Source organism: Pelophylax lessonae (assembly GCF_965119305.1).
Source record: "Pelophylax lessonae genome assembly, chromosome: 2".
Taxonomy (NCBI): domain Eukaryota; kingdom Metazoa; phylum Chordata; class Amphibia; order Anura; family Ranidae; genus Pelophylax; species Pelophylax lessonae.
Genome location: NC_138769.1, coordinates 486014033 through 486034973, shown reverse-complemented (window position 1 = coordinate 486034973; position 20941 = coordinate 486014033). Strand labels below are relative to the sequence as shown.

At 43.4% G+C, this 20941-nt stretch overlaps 1 protein-coding gene across 2 annotated transcripts in view; it reads left to right on the top strand.

The window, feature by feature from the left end:
- Window positions 1-20941, top strand: part of NALCN (sodium leak channel, non-selective) — an 897007-nt gene that overhangs the window by 61565 nt on the left and 814501 nt on the right. Inside the window, exon 2 of one of the 2 annotated variants that reach the window (XM_082245387.1) lies at window positions 16190-16338. The exons of the other annotated variant lie outside the window; for it this stretch is intronic. Coding sequence (XP_082101513.1) covers window positions 16336-16338 — 3 coding nt within the window. The 5' untranslated portion in view covers window positions 16190-16335. The remainder of the gene's footprint in view (window positions 1-16189; window positions 16339-20941) is intronic. 2 annotated transcript variants of the gene reach the window in all.

Genomic DNA, 20941 nt, shown 5'->3' with positions numbered 1-20941 from the left:
AATCGATCGTAGAAAACTGACCCTAAAAATCAGCAGCAGCCTCTCCCTAAAAGGATTGATAAGATCGTAGATCGGTCACTGAAAACCCCTCCCACACAGCAAAATCGATCGTAGAAAACTGACCCTAAAAATCACCAGCCTCGCCCTAAAATGCCTACAACTCGCCCTGCCTAGCACACTCCGACCTGTCCCTCAATTCTATCCGGACACAAATGTTTTTTTTTTCCTGTCTGTCCCTAATCAGCAGCCAGCACGTATGATGTGTGCTCTGTCCCTGAACTAACACAGCAGAATGACGCAGCGGCGCTGCCTCGGACTTATAAAGACTTGGTCACATGCTTCAGATGGCCAATCACAGCTACTAATACATTTGTAGGCATGGCTGGGATGGCTTAAGGCACACCAGTTAAACGCTTGTTGATTGGCTGTTGAAAGCCAAAGCGCGCCAATGCATGCAAAACCCGGAAATAAAACGACCGAACACGGATTTTTACCCGAACATACAGTAAAGTTTTCGGGTCCGTGTTCGGGTAACAAAAATCCAATTATTCGGTACGAACACGAATAATACACTCTGTGTTCGCTCAACCCTAGTCTCATTGCTTTAACTGCCAATTTTTTTTTGTGGGGGGGTGTTAATGCTGCTTCAACTTGTATTGTGGTGAATGTGCAATGGGACACTTTTCAATGGGTAACCCAACTGCCTCCTCCTCATTGTGCGGGTCAGCCTGAGAAGGAAAGGTGTCTTCCAGGCCACGAGAAGCTCCGTGTTTCCACCCTCCCCCCCCCCACCCTAGGCAGGCAGATGGCCAGTGACGTCAAAGAGGAAAGCCCCCAACGCTGCATTGAGAAGGGCGCTGCGGCTCTCCCCTCTCCTCTTTTCACTGGCCTTCTCTGCAGTTGCTGTAGCTCCCCGCGATGTGCAGGGAGGGAGAGGGAGAAGGAATTGTGAGGCAGACAGCTCTGTAGTCCTGGTGCCCAGTGCCTGCATATCCTGCAGGAACCGGCACCGCAATTGCCCGCTCTATTATTGTGACAGGCAGGGATAGGTGCTGTCTGCCTATCACAATTACACACCTCAGAACTGACAGAGCCTAGGCTCCTCCTCCACTCTGACAGTACATCCACAACAGGAGGCGGAGCCTAGGAGGAGGGACATGTAGGAATGGGAGATTACATAGGGGGGGTTACAGTGGAGGAATTACACAGAGGGGTTACATTGGTGGCATTACCCAGAGGGGTTACATTGGTGGCATTACCCAGAGGGGTTTCTTTGGGGGCATTACACAGAGGAGTTACATTGGGGGCATTACACAGAGGGGTTACACTGGGGGCATTATACAGAGGGTTTACATTGGGGGCATTACACAGAGGGGTTACATTGGGGGCATTATACAGAGGGGTTATAATGGTGGCATTACACAGAGGGGTTATATTGGGGGCATTACACAGAGGGGTTACATTGGTGGCATTACACAAGGGGGTTACATTGGGGGCATTATACAAAGGGGTTTCATTGGGGGCATTACACAGAGGGTTTACATTGGGGGCATTATACAGAGGGGTTACATTGGGGGCATTACACAGGGGGGTTACATTGGGGGCATTATACAGAGGGATTACATTGGGGGCATTATACAGAGGGGTTACATTGGGGGCATTACACAGAGGGGTTACACTGGGGGCATTACACACATGGGTTACATCTGGGGCATTACACAGAGGGGTTACATTGGTGGCATTATACAGAAGGGTTACATTGGGGGCATTACACAGTGGGGTTACATTGGGGGCATTACACAGGGGGGGAGTTACATTGTAGGCATTACACGGGGGAGTTACATTGCAGGTGTTACACTAGGAGTATTACACTGGGAGGATTACACTGGGGGGATTACACTGAGGGAATTATATAGGGGGATTACATTGGGGGGATTATAAAAAATCTCTACCCCTGAGACCTCCACTGTTTACATGTGCAGGGCAAAGGACGTCAGGGGTGGAAAAATGAGGTTTCGCCTAGGGTGTCAAAAATCCTTGCACCAGCCCTGGCTCTGTCGACACCTCCCATGGTGTTATTGTAGTCTATCTCTACTTGTGGCTTCACAATTTCTTTCCCACCCTCATGCGTATCATAACAGTGGAGGTATTATGAACTGTACTCATTAGGCACACATCTTTCTTGTCACGCCATCGCAGTGCTATCATTTTGCCTTTCTGCCAGGCAACCATTTCTCTTGTCTTCAGCTTCTTATTGCCAAAAGTTAGTGGCATGTTGTGCCGGTTAGCCCTAACAGTTCCTTAGGCATCTGTTTTGTTTTGCAGAAGAAACTCATGAAGTTCAGGAGACGTATATAAGTTGTCGGTTGTTACGCAATAGCCCTGATTTAGCAATGGCTCAATGAGTGAAAGAACGGAAGATGTTGCCATTCCATAGTTGCTGTATTTTGGATTGAATTTTGTTCCTTTTCCAGTGTATATGACTGAATTCCAAATGTAGCCAGTTGCTGATTCGCATAGCATGAAGGATTTTCCGCCAAATCGTGCCCTCTTTGATGTAATGTATTGTACCTAGCTGAGCCTTCCCTTGTAGGCCATTAGACTGATGCCGATATCTCTTTCTGGCACATAGCTCCATTGGAAATTCTTTAGAATCATTTGAGATACTTCCCAAAATTTTCTTTAGTTTTGGTGCAGGATGAGTAATTTCATCAAATTCTTGTTGTTTTCGAAGTGTAAATATTTAATGATCAGGGAAAATCTGTACTCTGACATGACCATGCCAAAGAATGAAGTGGCAAGTAATGTATCAGTTGTCCAATACCACTTCTGCAGAGGTTTCCCCACCACTCCCTGAAGCATTATTAGGCCCAGAAATTTCCAAATGTCCTCTTTGGTCACTGCTTCCCACTTTCTGCTTCTTAAAAATTTCAGATGCAGAGTAGCTAATTGTTACTCTTTATACCGGTTTGTCTCAGTAACTATTTTTTCAATAACCTCATCGGTCAGAAATAATTGTAAGTTTGCTGAGGGGTTGTTGTGTTCAACATCTACTTTCATGCCAGGTGCTCCAGTAAATGGGACTCTTGGGGGCGCTGCCAGATCTGTACCGTAGTCAATAGAGCACCAAGTTCGCACATCACTGAGCTAAGTCGCAGAATCGTCGCTGTTGTCACTTTCAGTGTCTGATGAGGAATTTCCTCACGAATCACTATCGCTCAATTCTTCAAGTAATTCCAATTCACTATCGCTGTTTTCTAGCTAGTCTAAAACCACTTTAACCTAAAGAAATGCTTTTTGGAAGCATGGACGTTCTCAATTTCCCAGGCAGAAAGAACATAAAAGTGCAGGCAGGGCACTGGACAAATCACTAGAAACAAAACTGAGGTGAAATGGTTTTACACAGTAATGTAATCCTGACAGATTACAATGTGTAGTATGTGTTATGTTTTGCTTATTTTTTTTAAATTCTCACTGGGTTCCACCCCCCTGCATTGCGGCGCTTGCAGGGAAGGGAACCCAGAAGATGGATGCTGGCATCGGCCGGAGGACATCGGGGGATTGCAGGGATGAGGTATGTATCACTACAGGGTAATCCCGAGTGTGGCTTGGTACTGAAAATTAAAAGCCACACTCTGGATTACTGCCAGGGAGGTTAATAGAGCATGGGGACTACATAACTGGAGGGACCTGGGTCAGGGTTGCCACCTGTCTGGGTTTCACCCTGATAGTCCAGGGTTTGAATCATGTGTCCAGGTTTCAGTCCACCTGAAACCGAACACATTATTCAGACAGGAATGTGGCTCGGAACAGGGCCTGACAGGAGGATGGGGGGGGGGTGGAGACTATGTGTGCCGCATTACTTTTCTCTTTGGAGTGCCCAAAGGTGTCCCAGGTCTGTTACAATCCTATAATGTATATTTAAAAAAAAAAAAGTGTGCTGTGCGCTCCTAAAGTGTTTGAGTTTGGCTTGAAAAAGAAATGGCAACCCAACTATGGGTACACCTGATGTTACATCTTTTCTCAGTATGGCTATGACTGTTATAGACAGTTAAATATTATTATATTCTTAAGTATAAGATACACTTTAAAATAAACCTTTACAGACATATGACTGCAGGCACTGTAAGTAATTTTAAATATCTACAGTTGAACATTTTCACTTTTAACTGCTTGGTTCATTTTGAACTCCCCTCCCAGCATGGGCTTGTCAGCTTGGCAGCCATTTAGCCTTCAATGCACGGACAGAACAGGAACACAGTAAGAGAGGGGAACTCTTCACATGATATCACTGCTAAGGCTGTCAACTTTGAGAATTACCTTCCGTACAGTGGCTGCAGCTATAGTGTTCAGTTAGGGCTTCTTTTAAAGCTTAGATACTGTTAAGAATGTATATAAATATCTAGATGTTGTAGCCTGGGCTGCAGTTAGGTAAAACAAATGTGAATTGGTGGACCTCCCGGTAAACTGGCTGAACTAGCAAACTTCCATCAGGCCCCTTGTATTTTGCATTGTACATAAAAAAAAGACTATTACATACCTCCCAACTTTCTGAGATGGGAATGAGGGACACCTATTAGTAAAAGTATGTAGGCATAGGACATACACTCTGTCACGCCCCCTACCCAAGGGAGAATTGTAAGGAAAAACATAGAGAAATGATTGAATAAACCCACAATTGCATTTTTACCACTACTATGCCTTTATATTGACTTTCGAAATTTACAAATTCAGCCATTTAGAAATTTGATGAAAGGTTTAACACTGTAAGACACTTGTTGATAGATAAATAGTGCATTTTTTATACAATTTTAAAGATCAGACCCAAATGAGGAGGAACGAGGGACTTCCAAATCAGGGATAGTCCCACGAAATCAGGGACAGTTGGGAGCTATGCTATTTTTATGCAATGTTGTAGAACTGATTCATATTAAAAAGTATTCTTACCGAGAACCAAAACAGTTTGCATTAGGAAATTCTTACAGATAAATGGTTGCAGTCTTTTTTTTTTTTTTTATGTATCAGGACAGCAAGGAGGCTTAGCCTTTCATCTCTATATATACAAAGGTCATTTGACTGTGGTTTATTCATGTTTGTATTTCTCTGTGCTTGCTTTGGTGAACCATTTTTAAATGTGGACAGATGGGTCAGGGTGATAATTTAATAGACTCAGTGGGGATTGAAGGAGATTGCAGTGCACTTTACTGCTGCAGTCTTACAATTCCATAGAGCATATAACTGATTGCATTTTACATTTTCTTGATTTCCTTTAAAATAGCAAATCTATTTAGAAAATTAAGAAAAAATAGTCCTAAAAATAGGGCTATCTACCGCGCTTGCTAAAAACATAAAACATAAAATTGTGCAATTATTAAAATACAAATATATGTGCAAATGTGCAAAATTATGTGCCAATCCAATACCAAATTCCTACAAATCCATACATAAATTAATTCAAGTCCATCTTGTATTGCAAAGATAAATATATAAATATATGTGAATATCAAAAATATCAAAAATATATAAATATGTGTATTGTAAATTATTTCCAAAGTTCCGTGATAGTTCTTTTCCTAAAAAACTTTTTGTGCAGGTGCTTTCATAAAAACTCAAACGGTGACTGATAAAAGTGCAGGTGCTAGATGCCTTCTTCCCATGCAGCAATTTATAAAACGGGTAACTTACCAGATGTAGTGGGTCTCATATACCTTGAGACTTATAAAGCTTGAATGGCAAGTTCCCTTTAAGGTCCTCCTATGCTGGTAATGATTTTTCCTTCCTCGCAGTTCACAAGGCAGCTCGTGTGTCAATATGAAAAGAAGATAAAGGCTCCAGATAGTGTAATATTGTACATCAAAGTTTATTCCCAAATTAGTAATATGACAGATTTTCAGCAGGATCCGGCAAGGATCTATTGCAATACTGTCCGTGACAATCAGTGAAACGTTCTCAAAGGCTATGATAGCCTTTGAGAACGTCACCGGATGTGACGAAACGCGTCAGGACGTGGACCGCACAACGTGACCCATTGGAATGCAAGCCAGATTTACCTCCGCTCGCCACTCTGCATGGTTTCACTGATTGTCACGGACAGTATTGCAATAGATTCTTGCCGGATCCTGCTGAAACTCATAATGTCAAAATGTCATATTACTAATTTGGGAATAAACTTTGATGTACAATATTACACTATCTGGAGCCTTTATCTTCTTTTCATATTGACACCACGAGCTGCCTTGTGAACTGCAAGGAAGGAAAAATCATTAGCAGCATAGGAGGACCTTAAAGGGAACTTGCCATTCAAGCACTATTGGTCTCAGTGCTGTAAGGTATATGAGACCCACTACATCTGGTAAGTTACCCATTTTATAAATTGCTGCATGGGAAGAAGGCATCTAGCACCTGCACTTTTATCAGTCACCATTTGAGTTTTTATGAAAGCACCTGCACAAAAAGTTTTTTAGGAAAAGAACTATCACGGAACTTTGGAAATAATTTACAATACACATATTAATATATTTTTTATATTTTTGATATTTTTGATATTCACAGATATTTATATATTTATCTTTGCAATACAAGATGGACTTGAATTAATTTATGTATGGATTTGTAGGAATTTGGTATTGGATTGGCACATAATTTTGCACATTTGCACATATATTTGTATTTTAATAATTGCACAATTTTATGTTTTTAGCAAGCGCGGTAGGTGACTTTTTTTAGGACGATTTTTTCTTAATTTATAACATTTTTACACTACTGCTGCTGCTTCACAAACACACTTGTTACTATTTTTGAAGATTCATTTATATTTAAAGCACTTATTCCTAGGCGCGGGGAGTACACCTTTCTTTGAAAGAGGAACTTGCTCTCACGAATCTATTTAGTAACCTGACTATTTAGATAGTGTCAACGAGTCTGTGGTAGTGAGCCCTTATAGATCCCCAGCTCAGGATTCCCCAGGGCGCGGTGTCTAAGCCCCAGCCTGCTTCTTCACCAGGGCCCCTGATGGTGGGGATGGACTTGCAGCAGAACCAGGAACCAGGTCGCGGCCCCCAGGTAGGCCCAGCTGAGGATGTGGAGACCGCTGGCGTGTGCAGGGTAAACAGGAGACTATAAGGAGATCCAGGAGACAAGCCGAGGTCAGGACAGGCAGCAGACGAAAATAGACGGAGAAACGAAGCCGGGTCGGTACACAGGAGATCAGATACAATAGCCAAGGGATACACGGATGGGAGCTCAGAGAACAGCGATGTTGCTCAAGCAAGGAGCAGTGCACTGAGCATGTGTATATATAGGAAAGCATACAGGGAGGTGACCCAGGAAGTAATTGACAGGAACAGGATATAACCCACAGTGGAGCAGGCGATGCCCATAGAAGCCCAAACACCACATGTGAAGGGAGGCAAGACAGAAGCACTGCAGCAAGGAGGTAAGAATATACAGACAAAACTATAGGCTAACTTGTGACAGTACCCCCCCTCTTACGGGCCTCCCCACTCGTTTGGGCCCAGCCTTGAGAGGAAACTTCTGATGAAAAAATGTCACCAAACGAGGTGCAGAAACATCAGTGGAAGGAATCCAACATCTCTCCTCAGGACCATATCCTTTCCAGTCCACTAGATACAAGAGCCTCCCCCTGGAGAATTTGGAATCCAAGATTTGCTTGATTTCATACTGATCCGAAGTACTGGCTATTGGAGAAGGACGACGAATAGGAAGAGAAAACCGATGATTTATGGTCTAAGGAGAGAAACATGGAAAACATTGGGTATTTTAAGATGTGACGGGAGACGGAGCTTAAAAGCGACAGGGTTAACCTGGCAGAGGATTGTAAAGGGACCAATGAAACGGGGAGCAAACTTCATAGAGGGTACCCTGAGACGGATATTCTTGGTAGAGAGCCAAACTTTATCACCAGGGAGAATTTTGGGGCTCACACGGCGATGACGATCTGCAGCTACCTTGTACCTGGAAGCTGCCAGATGTAAATTCTTGGAAGCATCTGCCCAGATAGAATTGAGAGACCGTTGCACCTCTGCGGCCGCCTGCACCTCAGCAGAGATCAGAACAGGAAATGCTACTGAAGGATGGCGGCCAAATACCGTGAAGAAGGGAGACTTACCAGTGCTGGCATTAGCATGGTTATTGAGGGCAAATTCTGCCCAGGGTAAAAGGTCTACCCAATCATCCTGATGGGCAGAAATTAATGCATGAAGATACTGTTCCACATTCTGGTTAACCCTTTCCGTTTGACCATTTGACTGCGGATGAAAAGCTGAGGAGAAATCCAACTTGATTCCAAATGACGTGGCCAGGGCTCTCCAGAAGCGGGCCGTAAACTGAACTCCTCTATCTGAGACAATGTGTGAGGGCATACCATGGAGACGAAAGATTTCCCTAATGAAGATGGAAGCCAAAGTGACAGCAGAGGGTAGGCCTGGAAGAGGAGTTAAGTGACACATTTTAGAAAACCTGTCCACCACCACCCAGATAACGGTGGAGCCCGCTGATGGGGGTAGTTCTGATATGAAGTCCATAGAGATGCAGCGCCACGGTACATCTGGAACAGGTAGATGTAACAGGGGACCTGCTGGAGCTGAAGTAGAAGAATTAGACTGCACACAAATGGAGCAAGCCTGGACATATTCCTCAACATCCTTCCGGAGGGAGGGCCACCAGTAGTAACGCAGCAGGAAGGCACAGGTGCGTTGCACACCAGGATGTCCAGAGAGTTTAGAGTCATGTGCCCATTAAAGAAACTTGGGGCGAACAGAGGGCCTCACAAAGGTCTTTCCGGGAGGGATACGTGGAGACTGAAGGTGAGTGGAGGCCATGAAACAATTGGCAGGAATAATATGTTCAGGTTCAATATGACACTCGGAGTCAGCAACGTCAAATGATCTGGACAAGGCATCCGCACAAGAATTCTTGGAGCCGGGCCGGAAGGTGACGTCAAAATTAAACCTGGCAAAAAAGAGAGCCCATCGCGCTTGCCTGGGATTTAAACGTTGGGCGGACTGCAGATACTGGAGGTTCTTATGATCAGTATAGATCAGAATATGATGAGGAGACCCCTGCAGTAGATGTCGCCATTCTTGCAGTGCCAGCTTGATAGCCAGAAGCTCCCGATCCCCGATGGTGTAATTTTTCTCTGCATCAGAAAACTTCTTAGAGAAAAAGGCACAGGGGCGGAGCTTACTCTCATGCCTTTGGAGAAGGACGGCCCCCACTCCCAAGGATGAAGCATCTACTTCCAAGAAGAAAGGCTGAAGAATGTCAGGGCGTTTGAGAATAGATGCCGATAGGAAGGCCAATTTGAGCTTGTGGAAAGCCTCGACAGCTTCAGGAGGCCAGGTTCTGGCATTGGCACCCTTCCGGGTAAAGGAGGTAATGGGTGCCACCAGAGAGGAGTAATCAGGGATGAACTGGCGATAGAAATTGGTGAATCCCAAGAACCGTTGTGTAGCTTTTAGACCAGAAGGCTGAGGCCAGTTGGAGATGGCCTGAAGTTTGGCAGGATCCATAAGCAGCCCTTTATCTGTGACTATGTAGCCTAGGAAAGGAACTTGGGATTGCTCGAAGAGGTACTTCTCCAACTTCACATACAAGCGGTGGTCCCGAAGACGTTGAAGAACCGTACAAACATGCTGGCGATGAGTGTTCAAATCTGGAGAAAAGAGGAGTATGTCATCCAGATACATGATGACACAAACGTATAGGAGATCAGAAAAAATGTCATTAACAAAGTTCTGGAAGACAGCTGGGGCGTTACACAAGCCAAAAGGCATTACGAGATATTCATAGTGCCCATCTCTGGTGTTAAAAGCGGTTTTCCATTCATCTCCCTCTCGAATCCTAATCAAATTGTATGCTCCACGGAGGTCCAACTTGGGGAAAACAGGAGCATTTCCTAGCCTGTCAAAAAGTTCGGAAATCAAGGGTAACGGGTAATGGTGATGGCATTGAGACCTCTATAATCAATGCAGGGCCGGAGTGTACCATCCTTTTTCTCCACAAAGAAGAACCCAGCCCCAGCAGGAGAATTGGATTTACATATAAATCCTTTCTGCAGATTTTCCTGGACGTACTTGGACATGGCTTGGGTCTCCGGGATGGAGAGAGGGTAGACTCTACCTCGGGGTGGTGAAGCCTTGGGTTGGAGGTCAATCGCACAGTCGTAGGGACAATGAGGAGGCAAACTGTCAGCAGCTTTTTTGCAAAAGACATCTTGGAAGGCCAGATACTGCCGAGGAAGAATTGGAGAGGTAGAGACCTCAGGTACACGGAGAGGTGGAGACACCTTAGGGAGACAGGTCTGATGGCATTGCAACCCCCAAGATAACACTTGGCCAGAGTTCCAATCCAGATAAGGTGAGTGTTTCTTCAACCATGGAAGTCCAAGAATGATGGGACTAGAAGACTTGGGAAGTATCAGGAAGGAGACTTCCTCCCGATGAAGGACACCGACATGCATGGTGATGGAGGCTGTTCTGAAGCGTAGGGGTCCGAAGGCCAAGGTCGAGCCATCCACTGCCGATACAGCTAGAGGCATAGCCAGGGGAACTAGAGGAATGCCCAGTTCAGTGACCAAAGACTGCTCAATGAAATTCCCGGCTGCTCCAGAGTCTACATATGCAGAAACTTGATATGAATTTAGGGCCCAATGAATAGAGATGGGTATAAAAAATCGAGGGTAGGTGGCAGAGTTCAGATTCTGGTCTAGAACGCCTCCCTCTGAGCGACCTAGACCCGAGAGGGGGCAGGATTTTATCATATGACCACAAGCTCCGCAGTAAAGACACAGGCCGAGTCTCAGGCGACGGGACCTCTCTTGTGGAGCGAGGCGTGTCCGGCCTAATTTCATGGGTTCTTCAGAAGCCAATACTGTGGGAGAGATGGGTTGTTCCAGAATGTTCTGGACAACAGGAGCAAGGTGACCCACCGGGGGGTGACGTGACACAGTCCTTTCCAGATCTCGCTCCTGGAAGCGGACATCAATTTGGATGCTAAGGCAAATCAAGCTATCCAAGGTGGTGGTATAGTTCTGCCAGCTAGTTTGTCCTTAATAAGATCTGCAAGACCTTGCCAAAATGTTGCAGTAAGAGCCTCATTGTTCCATGCCAGTTCCAAAGCCAAGGTGCGAAACTGAACTGCATATTGACCAACAGTCATGTTTCCTTGATGAAGACGAAGAAGGGCTCCAGAAGCAGATGAGGCCCTGCAAAGCACATCAAATGTATTACGTAAAGCTTGTAGGAAGGCAGAGAGACTGGAAACGGTAGGATCTTGACGCTCTCACAGCGGCGAGGCCCAAGCCAAGGTTTGTCCCGACAGGAGTGAAATCATGTATGTCACCTTGGAACGATCAGTAGGAAAGTAATGGCCTGCTAGCTCGAAGTGGATTGAGCACTGATTAATGAATCCCCGACAAGCTTTGGGGTCCCCAGAGAAGCGAGATGGCGGAGGCAGCTGGAGTTTTGCAGGACTGACCTCTGCTGAAGAGACTGCGGAGTCGGAAGCGACAGGGGCGGACACAGGAGCTAGAATGGAGGAAGCAGGAGTAGGCACAATCTGCAACTGATCCAGACGGGAAGAAAGAGCCTGCAGACACTGCATAATCTGTTCTTGATAAGCCTGCTGAACGTTAACTCTCTGCTCCAAACTCTGAAGTTGATCCTGAAGTGGCTGCGGTGTCTCCGACGAGCTCATGGCTTGAGCAAACTGTCAACGAGTCTGTGGTAGTGAGCCCTTATAGATCCCCAGCTCAGGATTCCCCAGGGCGCGGTGTCTAAGCCCCAGCCTGCTTCTTCACCAGGGCCCCTGATGGTGGGGATGGACTTGCAGCAGAACCAGGAACCAGGTCGCGGCCCCCAGGTAGGCCCAGCTGAGGATGTGGAGACCGCTGGCGTGTGCAGGGTAAACAGGAGACTATAAGGAGATCCAGGAGACAAGCCGAGGTCAGGACAGGCAGCAGACGAACATAGACGGAGAAACGAAGCCGGGTCGGTACACAGGAGATCAGATACAATGACCAAGGGATACACGGATGGGAGCTCAGAGAACAGCGATGTTGCTCAAGCAAGGAGCAGTGCACTGAGCATGTGTATATATAGGGAAGCATACAGGGAGGTGACCCGGGAAGTAATTGACAGGAACAGGATATAACCCCCAGTGGAGCAGGCGATGCCCATAGAAGCCCAAACACCACATGTGAAGGGAGGCAAGACAGAAGCACTGCAGCAAGGAGGTAAGAATATACAGACAAAACTATAGGCTAACTTGTGACAGATAGAGATGTGTGTGTGTTGGAAAACAAAAACTTTTTGTTATATGCCTTAAGGGGCAAATCCCACTTTTCTGGGAAAATAAATAGGAAAATAAGAAAATAATTGTGACACAAGTCATATTGTATTTGAATGTTAATAACAAATTCCTTTTCAATCTGTGCAGCACTGTAACTTTTTGTAAAAATGCAATGCAATTTGGCAACCTGGAGGCATTCTGTACGCCGATTTTTTCTCAATAAAAGTGGAGTTACTTTTTAAAGGAGAAGTATAGCCAAAGCTCTTTTGGCTGTACTTCTCCTATGGATCACAAGACTACAGATCATTTTGCACTCCTGTGACCCATTTTCAGCAGAGAACGGGCTGATGTCCCCCCTCTGCTGACGTCAGAGAAGTCGGTCACGACCGTGGAGTCGGGATCCGACAGCCGGGGGCTCCACCCCCTCCACAGCCCAGCGCTCCAGTGAGTGAGGAGGGGATTAGGCAGAGAGCTGCTGACTGACAGTAGGCTGTGAAAACCAAGTGATCGGGGGTGTTTTATCAATCCATTCTCAGTGTAGAGTAGGGATGATCGAATGGTTCGGGTCGACCATCAGTTCGACCCGAACATTGACTGTTCGAAATTCGGCCGAATTCCGAACTTTTTGCGGAAAAAGTTCAGAATTCGGCAACCAGAACCGACCAAAATGCAATGGGACAGGAACTGGGCTTTAAAAGACTGTGATTGGACCAGAACCATCAGTAAAAGCCAATTGAGGAGGCAGGAGGATTCTAGGAATGTGATTGGAGTGACTAGGGGGTCCAGAGACCAATCAGTAGTGAATACACCCCCCAGTATATAACATAGCCCCGCCAAATCTCTAGCACTGTAATGCAGGGGCTGTGGAAGAGAGTGGAAGCAGTTCTGGTACTCCTGCTTCAAAAGTGTCATTTAGCAATTATTAGTGTGAGGAAAGGGATATCTAGTGTAGTTAGGGTACTATTTTCCACTATAGTTAGATTCAATAATCTAGTTTCTGTAGGGAAAGTGTTAAGTGTCAGGGTGACCGTAGTGTAGTGTAGGGTGAACTGACTCTGACTGCTATGGCAGGGTGACCAAACTCTTCCATGTCAGGGTGGCTGCCATAGAAAAAAGATTGTTTGTCTTAGAATTGCAGTGCAGCAGGGATATGGCTCCGCTACTTTCACACCTGGCCGTTTTTGTTGCAGGCGTTTATTGGGCTTTTTTGTGGACGTCTTTGGAGGCAGGCATGACATCTGAACTTCTGTGTAGGGGTATATATACAACACACATATATGTATATATACACATACACACATATAGGTGTGAAAGTAGCGGAACCCTATGCCTGCGCTAATGAAATTATTTGCAGGCGTAGGGCTCCGCTCCTATCACACCTATATGTGTGTATGTGTATATATACATATATGTGTGTGTGTATATATACCCCTATACAGAAGTTCAGATGTTATGCCTGCCTCCAAAGATGCCCAAAAAATGCCCAAAAAAAACGCCTGCAACAAAAACGCCCAGGTGTGTTGTTGCAGGCGTTTTTTTGGGCATTTTTTGGGCGTCTTTGGAGGCAGGCATAACATCTGAACTTCTGTATAGGTGTATATATACACACACACATATATGTATATATACACATACACACATATAGGTGTGATAGGAGCGGAGCCACATCTCTGCAAATAATCTCATTAGCGCAGGCATAGGGTTCCGCTACTTTCACACCTATATGTATGTATGTGTATATATACATATAAGTGTGTGTGTATATATACCCCTACACAGAAGTTCAGATGTCATGCCTGCCTCCAAAGACGTCCACAAAAAAGCCCAATAAATGCCTGCAACAAAAACGCCCAGGTGTGAAAATAGCTGAGCCATATCCCTGCTCTACTGCAATTCTAAGACAAACAATCTTTTTTTTTCTGGTTCTGGACATGCTACAGAGCTGAAACTTCACAGGTACACTTTTTTAGACCCCCCCAGACACTAAATCCAAAGAAATATAATTTTTTTTTTCAATAATTTTTTCAATAATTTTTATGAACTTTTTATGAACTTTTTTTTGTGTGATTAATAGTCCCTGGGGCATGACCCAGAACCCTAGGCACTTTTTAGGGGCATTTATTGGGTTTTAGGGCTTCAAAATGGTGTTTTTTGATTACCAAAGTTCGGGTCCCATTGATTTCAGGAAGTTTCGGGAAGTTCGGGTGTTCTGGTCGAACCGAACTTTTCAAAAGTTCGATCATCCCTAGTGTAGAGGTGCCGGGGGAAAGATGCAGCATCGGACCAATGCTGCATCCACCTAGGTAAGTATGAATAACAAAAAAAAAAACAGAAGACCATACTTACCTTTTAAAGCAGTTGGTTGGTTACCTTATACATGCATCTGTACAAATCACCGGCAAATATATTTTCTGTATTACACCATACAACCTGATCATAAATATATACTGCAATCACTTACTGAAGACACTTTTTGTCACAGCTGTCAGACAATTCTCTAGTTCTGATAGAGCAGATGAATAGAAAACTATGGTACAGCATAATATGCAGGAAAAAATTTAAGTGTTTTATGTTTGCTAGGGTAAAATGTGTTACAAATTGGTTTCACAATTTTCCACATAAAGTATGTGGGTTTTAGAGCAGAGTGTGGGCTTTCCGTTCATCTACTACTTTAAACCTGATCAAAATTTTTTCAAGTACTTTGTTTTCCCAACCATTAATATAGCATGCTTCCCAGGACCTAAAATCCAAGTGCATGTCTCAATAATCAGTTTAAATTACAATTCACACATTTCATTAGTATTATTTTATTCAAACTGGGTTTCATAATGGTAATGTTTTTGCCAAATAAAAGTTGAGCTAAAAGTTGGAGAATGAATGGAACCAGACTTTCCAAACCTTTGCTTATCACACATATTATCTAAGCCATGGAAATGTGATTTGTGCATTTGCCAAGTGAAACTGTAATTGCTACTCCAGGAGCATTAGTGGAGGCCTTTTAGTGTTAATTGCACATTTTAACCAATAACAACACGCTAACCCAAAGACTATAGTCTTATAGTGCCCAACAGCTTGATAAACAGCTGTGGTTGTAAATAGTACTGGGGTTGTAGTGACAACATATATTAACATAATCAAGGAACTATTGATTGGTGGGTGACAGTGGAAGACTGATATAGTTTTTGAGCAACTATCAATTGATGTAGATTCAAAGAAAACAACATGAAATTGGTACCATTGTGTTCTGATAACCAGAATGGTTAAACAGGCAAAATCTAATGTATACCTGTTTGTTAATGGTTAACTCAGACAGTGAAAAAATTGCAACTAATAAAACTAACCCGAGCATCACAAATGATAATCTGATGGTGTAGGAGTGGAGAAAAACACTTTGACACAAGTGGAAGTCTCCAGCATTTGTCATAGATATTTCCCATTATTCAGGATGCCTGTAATAGAAATGTTTCCAACACAAATTGCAATGAGTGTAATTAAGAATTCGATTTGCAATACATTTCTGAACATAACACTCATGTCAGGCATAAACAGATTTCTTCACTTTATCACATGTGTAGGACCAGTTTAGGATTTCCTAGTAGTAAGCTTGGAGTGAATAGAAATGCTAATTAACCATATTTAAGAATACTGGAGGCAGGGATGCAACATTTGAAATCATTGTAATGTTTGTAATGTCACCTGTTATGCGTGTCAGAATCCTAGGTGTTTGCCATCTCACCATATGTATATGTTGGGAGGGGCTGTTGTGATTAGTGTTGTTGTTGTGTATCGGGTAATTGTGTTATCTGGGGTGGGGGGCTAACTAGTTATGGGAGGTCAGCAGCACCCTGTGAACATTGCCCACTTCCTACCTTCATGTCAGCTGCAGAGCATGGAACTGGGCTGGCTGCTGCTTCTATAATCTTTCAACCACTGCAAGGCATCGCAGGAAGAAGCCAGACAAAGGCAGACGGACTTGCATACAAAAAGAGGAAAAGCTAGAGAAGAACAACAGAGAAACAAAGAGGCATGGTATGTGCTGCTGTTATTGTATGTGAAGTGCCTTAAATTTTATATTATTTCATAACTGCTTTCATAGAGTCAAGAATCTTTTTTGATTCCCGATTGTTTTCAAACCATATTTAACAATATCATTTAACAGGTATCCGTTTTGATTAGGTTGAATGCTATGCTTGTTTTTATAACTTTTGCATTGCAAAAAAATAGCTTGGTGTTTTTTCGAAAATGCCTTGCATAATAAAGATCATCTTTCCAAATATAAGTTTTGGTTCACTCAATGGATATATACTTTATAGCCACCCTTAAGTCATAATAATATAAGTTTATTTGTGCTGGCCCTATACAATAAGAAGTTCCTATTTTAAAGGGCTAATTTTTAAGAGTTACCTATGGCAAACCTTACCTATCCAGCTAGTGCTGGGCTAACTTATGAAGAAATAATTCTAATTGGTTGCTACTAAATGCTTCAATTAGATACTAGCACTTATGAATATGAGCATATACAGAGCATGTGCCCATTATATTTTTTTGAAGAGTCTAGATCAGATTCCTTTTACAGTTCTCAAAATAACTTTGTGAAGCTTTAGAAACGTATTCAATTTCTACATGAATTGTTTTAAATGTCACCAAGCGACAACTACTGAAAGTCATAAGCTGTATTTCAATTTATTGAATTCAATTTATTATTATTTATTTCAATTTATTATTTAGCTCTATTTCAATATTAAAAAAAACAAAAAAAAACCTTATTGATTAAGTATTTGAAACTTTAGAGCAATGATATCTTGAAAATGAAGTCGGATTATCCAATCCTTTATTTATATAAAAAGCCTAATTAGAGCTTTTTTTTTTTTTTTTTTTTTTTAGCAAACTTTAGTTTTTCTATCGAGGATCATGCCAAAATCTGTTTCATTTTGCCAGTGGGAGATTCTGCCTTCAGTAGTGATTTCTCCTCCTCCTTCCTTATCCTCTCCCTACCTTTTTTTCACACTATTAACCAGTTACATTAGCAAAAGTACTACGCAAACCTCTAGTCAGTTACACCTTCTAAACCACTACTATCTCAAGTGACTGTTCTGATCCATCCAATCCACCAATACAATAAAACACTGCCTACTCAAGTGTCTGCTTCTTTTCCCCTGTAATTGGCTCAACCACATCACTTCTTTCTCTGACACTGCACCCCCTTTTAGGCTCCTTCTCAATAGTTCAAATCAATTCCCCTCCCACACGCTCACATATATTGAGGTGAAGTCAAGCAAGCCTGCTGGTTTTCCTGGCAGCCAAGGTGTTTCTGCAGCCATCTGTCCCCCCAACTCTAAAGCTCCCTAAATGACATTGTGAAGGAGATTATTCAGATTCCTGGAATGCTATTAAGGAAAAATGCATAGAGACTGGAAGCCCCTATTCTGGAGACCCGCCTCAGTGCTCAAGCACCTGAATGAGAGCTGGGAGGATAGGAATGGAGGACCTCTTTTCTCATCACCCAACATGCCTGACTGCCCCTTTTCCCTCAATGTGGACGAATCTTACAATAAAATTCTATGCAGTCTTGGTGTGACTACACCACCTGAGAATGTTGCAAACTACCCTAACTGCATTAAAAAATGTAATGTGAACCCATAAATTACATCAGGCTACATTTACATAAGAAAATACTTTTTTAAGCAACCTTGTACTGAACACAAAATATTTAAAAAATAACGTTTTTACAACTGTTAAAATAAGAAGCCTACTCTAAATACAGACCACTGCTGAAACTCCATTTAAAACTATTATGCAAGTATCTACTACAGTATGTAAAATTCATTATCTGTATTAGAATGCAGGAGAAAGTACACATATGCAACTCATTTTCAGAAGCAGCACATTTTTTTTACTGAGGGTTCCAGCAGCAGATTGGGTAGGAGCACAGGAGGCTATTCTCAATATGGAGCAAGTACCTTATAGAGCGTCTCTTACAGAGTCACCATTACTTTGATACTTTCTCAGTACAGGACTGCTTTGAGGAAATCCAATGATGATAATAATATGGAAGCTGCTGTTGCTGATGTCCTGAAAATGTAGTGGTCTCACGGTCATGCTAATGCTCATTCTTTATAAACTTTAGGCCCTAAAGTAAAAGGTTTAAAGTTTAGGATTAATGGCCAAAAAATAACACACAAGGATAAGTATCCTGAGTTGCAAAAAAAGTTAGTTACTTTCAGGTGAGTCCAATAAAATGTGAAAAGTACAATCACATGGCTGAAAATAGTTCCATGGGCTGGGGCTATAGCTTTGTGAATTGAGTCTTTGGAGCCACAGAACTAGAAAAATCAGCAAGTGAAGTCAGACTAAAGTCCAGGCTCCTAAACTACATGGTTGAAGCCACAGGGCTAGCACGACTGAAAGTCTGTTTTCAGGTGTTTAGTAGGGACATCTCCTATATTTATCTTCTGAAAGGATTCCTTTTATTCAGACCCCCCAAACATCAGTGTACATTATAAGAAGAACCCTGGTGTTAATGTATTTCTATGTTTTCAGTAGGGATGGGCCAAACAACCCCCTGTTCGGTTTGCACCAGAGCTTTCGAACATCACGAAAGCTTGGAACCGAATAACGAACCCCATTAAAGTCTCTGCGACCTGAACTGGAAAAATCAAAAGTGCTCATTTTGAAGGCTTATATTCAAATAATTGGGCATACAATGGTTATGGGGATACTGCCCCAGGGGACATGTATTAATGAAAAAAAGTTTGTAAAAAAACATCATTTTAAATGAGCAGAGATTTACTGATGCTTAAAGTGAAAGCATCAAAATGAGAAATAACAATAAAAATGAAAAATTCATTTCAATATAGTGCCTGGGGGTCCCCTTAGTCTGCCTGTAAAGTGACAAATTAAAGAAAAGTGCAGAAATAATTGAATTTTTAAAGCAAAAAAAAATTACATTTTCCCTGCAAGCTTTCTTTATTTTGTAAACAACAGCTTGGGGAGCGAGTCTGTATGATGAGGCCATAATGTAGTGCACTGGGAACAAGATTAGAGATTTTTTGGATAAATTCTGGTGACTTTTCCGCAGACTTTAGATAGAAGTAACAGGTGTGGAGAAATTGGTCTTTGTGTGTCAAAGGTGCCTTCACACCATAGCTCTTTAGAGGTGTAGCACCCTTGTCCTAAGCAGGGTTGCTAGTAAATTTTGTTGTGCTAGGTGGTAGGTGGCCTGGCTGATTTGTAGTCTTTGTGGTCATTGGATTTCCCTCCTAATCCTGGTTTGGCTGTATTTCTCCATTCTGTCAGTAGGTGGCACTGTTACCTTTGGCATTAATGTGATGAATTAAAGTGGGTCAGGTTATGAATATGTATGTTTCTCTCAGCCCATCACACTAATAGCTGAGCATGCTGGGAGATGCTATTTATTTGGAGGAAGTCAGGTGATCTGTTTCCTTTTCCACCCAGACCCTTGTCTGGGTGGGTGTGTGAGGAACAGCTGCTGCTGGGTAGGGCTGAAGCCTGAGGCCTAACCGTGCACTCAGGGCTCTGGAAAGGAGAGCCTGCACACTGCTTGGAAGCATGAAGGAAAGGATGGAGACCTTTGATAAAGTACCTGAGGTGACTACTGCCATGGACCGGGGAATCATGGAGAGCCAGGAAAAGCATCAGGATGGAATCATCCACAGAGTTCCTGCACCTCTCGTGAGCTGCACACTGTTGCTATAGGAGATAGCTTGTGCTACAAAGTACAGTTTGTTGGATTCAGTTTAAAGGCTCTTTTTCTGTACTGCTGTCTGCCTGTTCTTCAATTTTGTCTAAGGAGTCTGATAATCTGCTATTTTTACCAAGGGTGTCCGGTGCCCTACCCCTCTTTCCCATTTTGTTCCTGTTGTGAGAAATAAACTTCTCTTTGTTCAAGCATAAAAATGACTGCCGCCCATCTTTCTATCTCGTACATCATCCACCTGCCTAGTAATCTGCATCCTGAGGACGAATGTCTCTGGGGGTCACCACCAGGCCTCTGGAGGGTGGGGGCGCAACATTTTGGCGCCCAACGTGGGGCTCGACGTTATTTCTGTTGTGGTCGCCCCTAGCAATGGACTGCAACTACACAGGAATTATGTTTGGCTCCATGGGAAAGTGGAAAGTAACATCTCTGTGCCTCAGAGACTGTGCTATTGTCCTTTTAACCATGTGGGGAAGAACCTAATTGTCTTTTTGCTCTGGGGAGAGTGTCAGCCTGGTCTTTTGTCACTTTACACCAGTGCTGAAGGGGTTAAGGCAGACTCCAGAAGAGTTTTGGCGTGCTGCTGGAAGAAAGAGGCAGGTGCTGAAGTCCCTTTAGAGAAGAGGGACCAAACCCTTGGCAGGGGGAGGGGATTCTGCTCCAACGTAGAAGAGATTAGACCGTGGTTGTGTGCACAGCCATCTTTGATCCACATGCTGAGAGACTGCTACAGAGTAAGAAGCATGGCTTACCTAAAGATCTTTGTATCAGATATTGGTCCTGGCCCTAGCCCTGGCTGAAAGAGTCCATTACCGACACCGGAGTGCGGTACGTTCCCAAAGGTAACCTGGTGCTCTACACTGCGCGAGGCTTCAAAGTGATCGGGCTGTTATGTGCAAAGTGCTCAGGATTGGC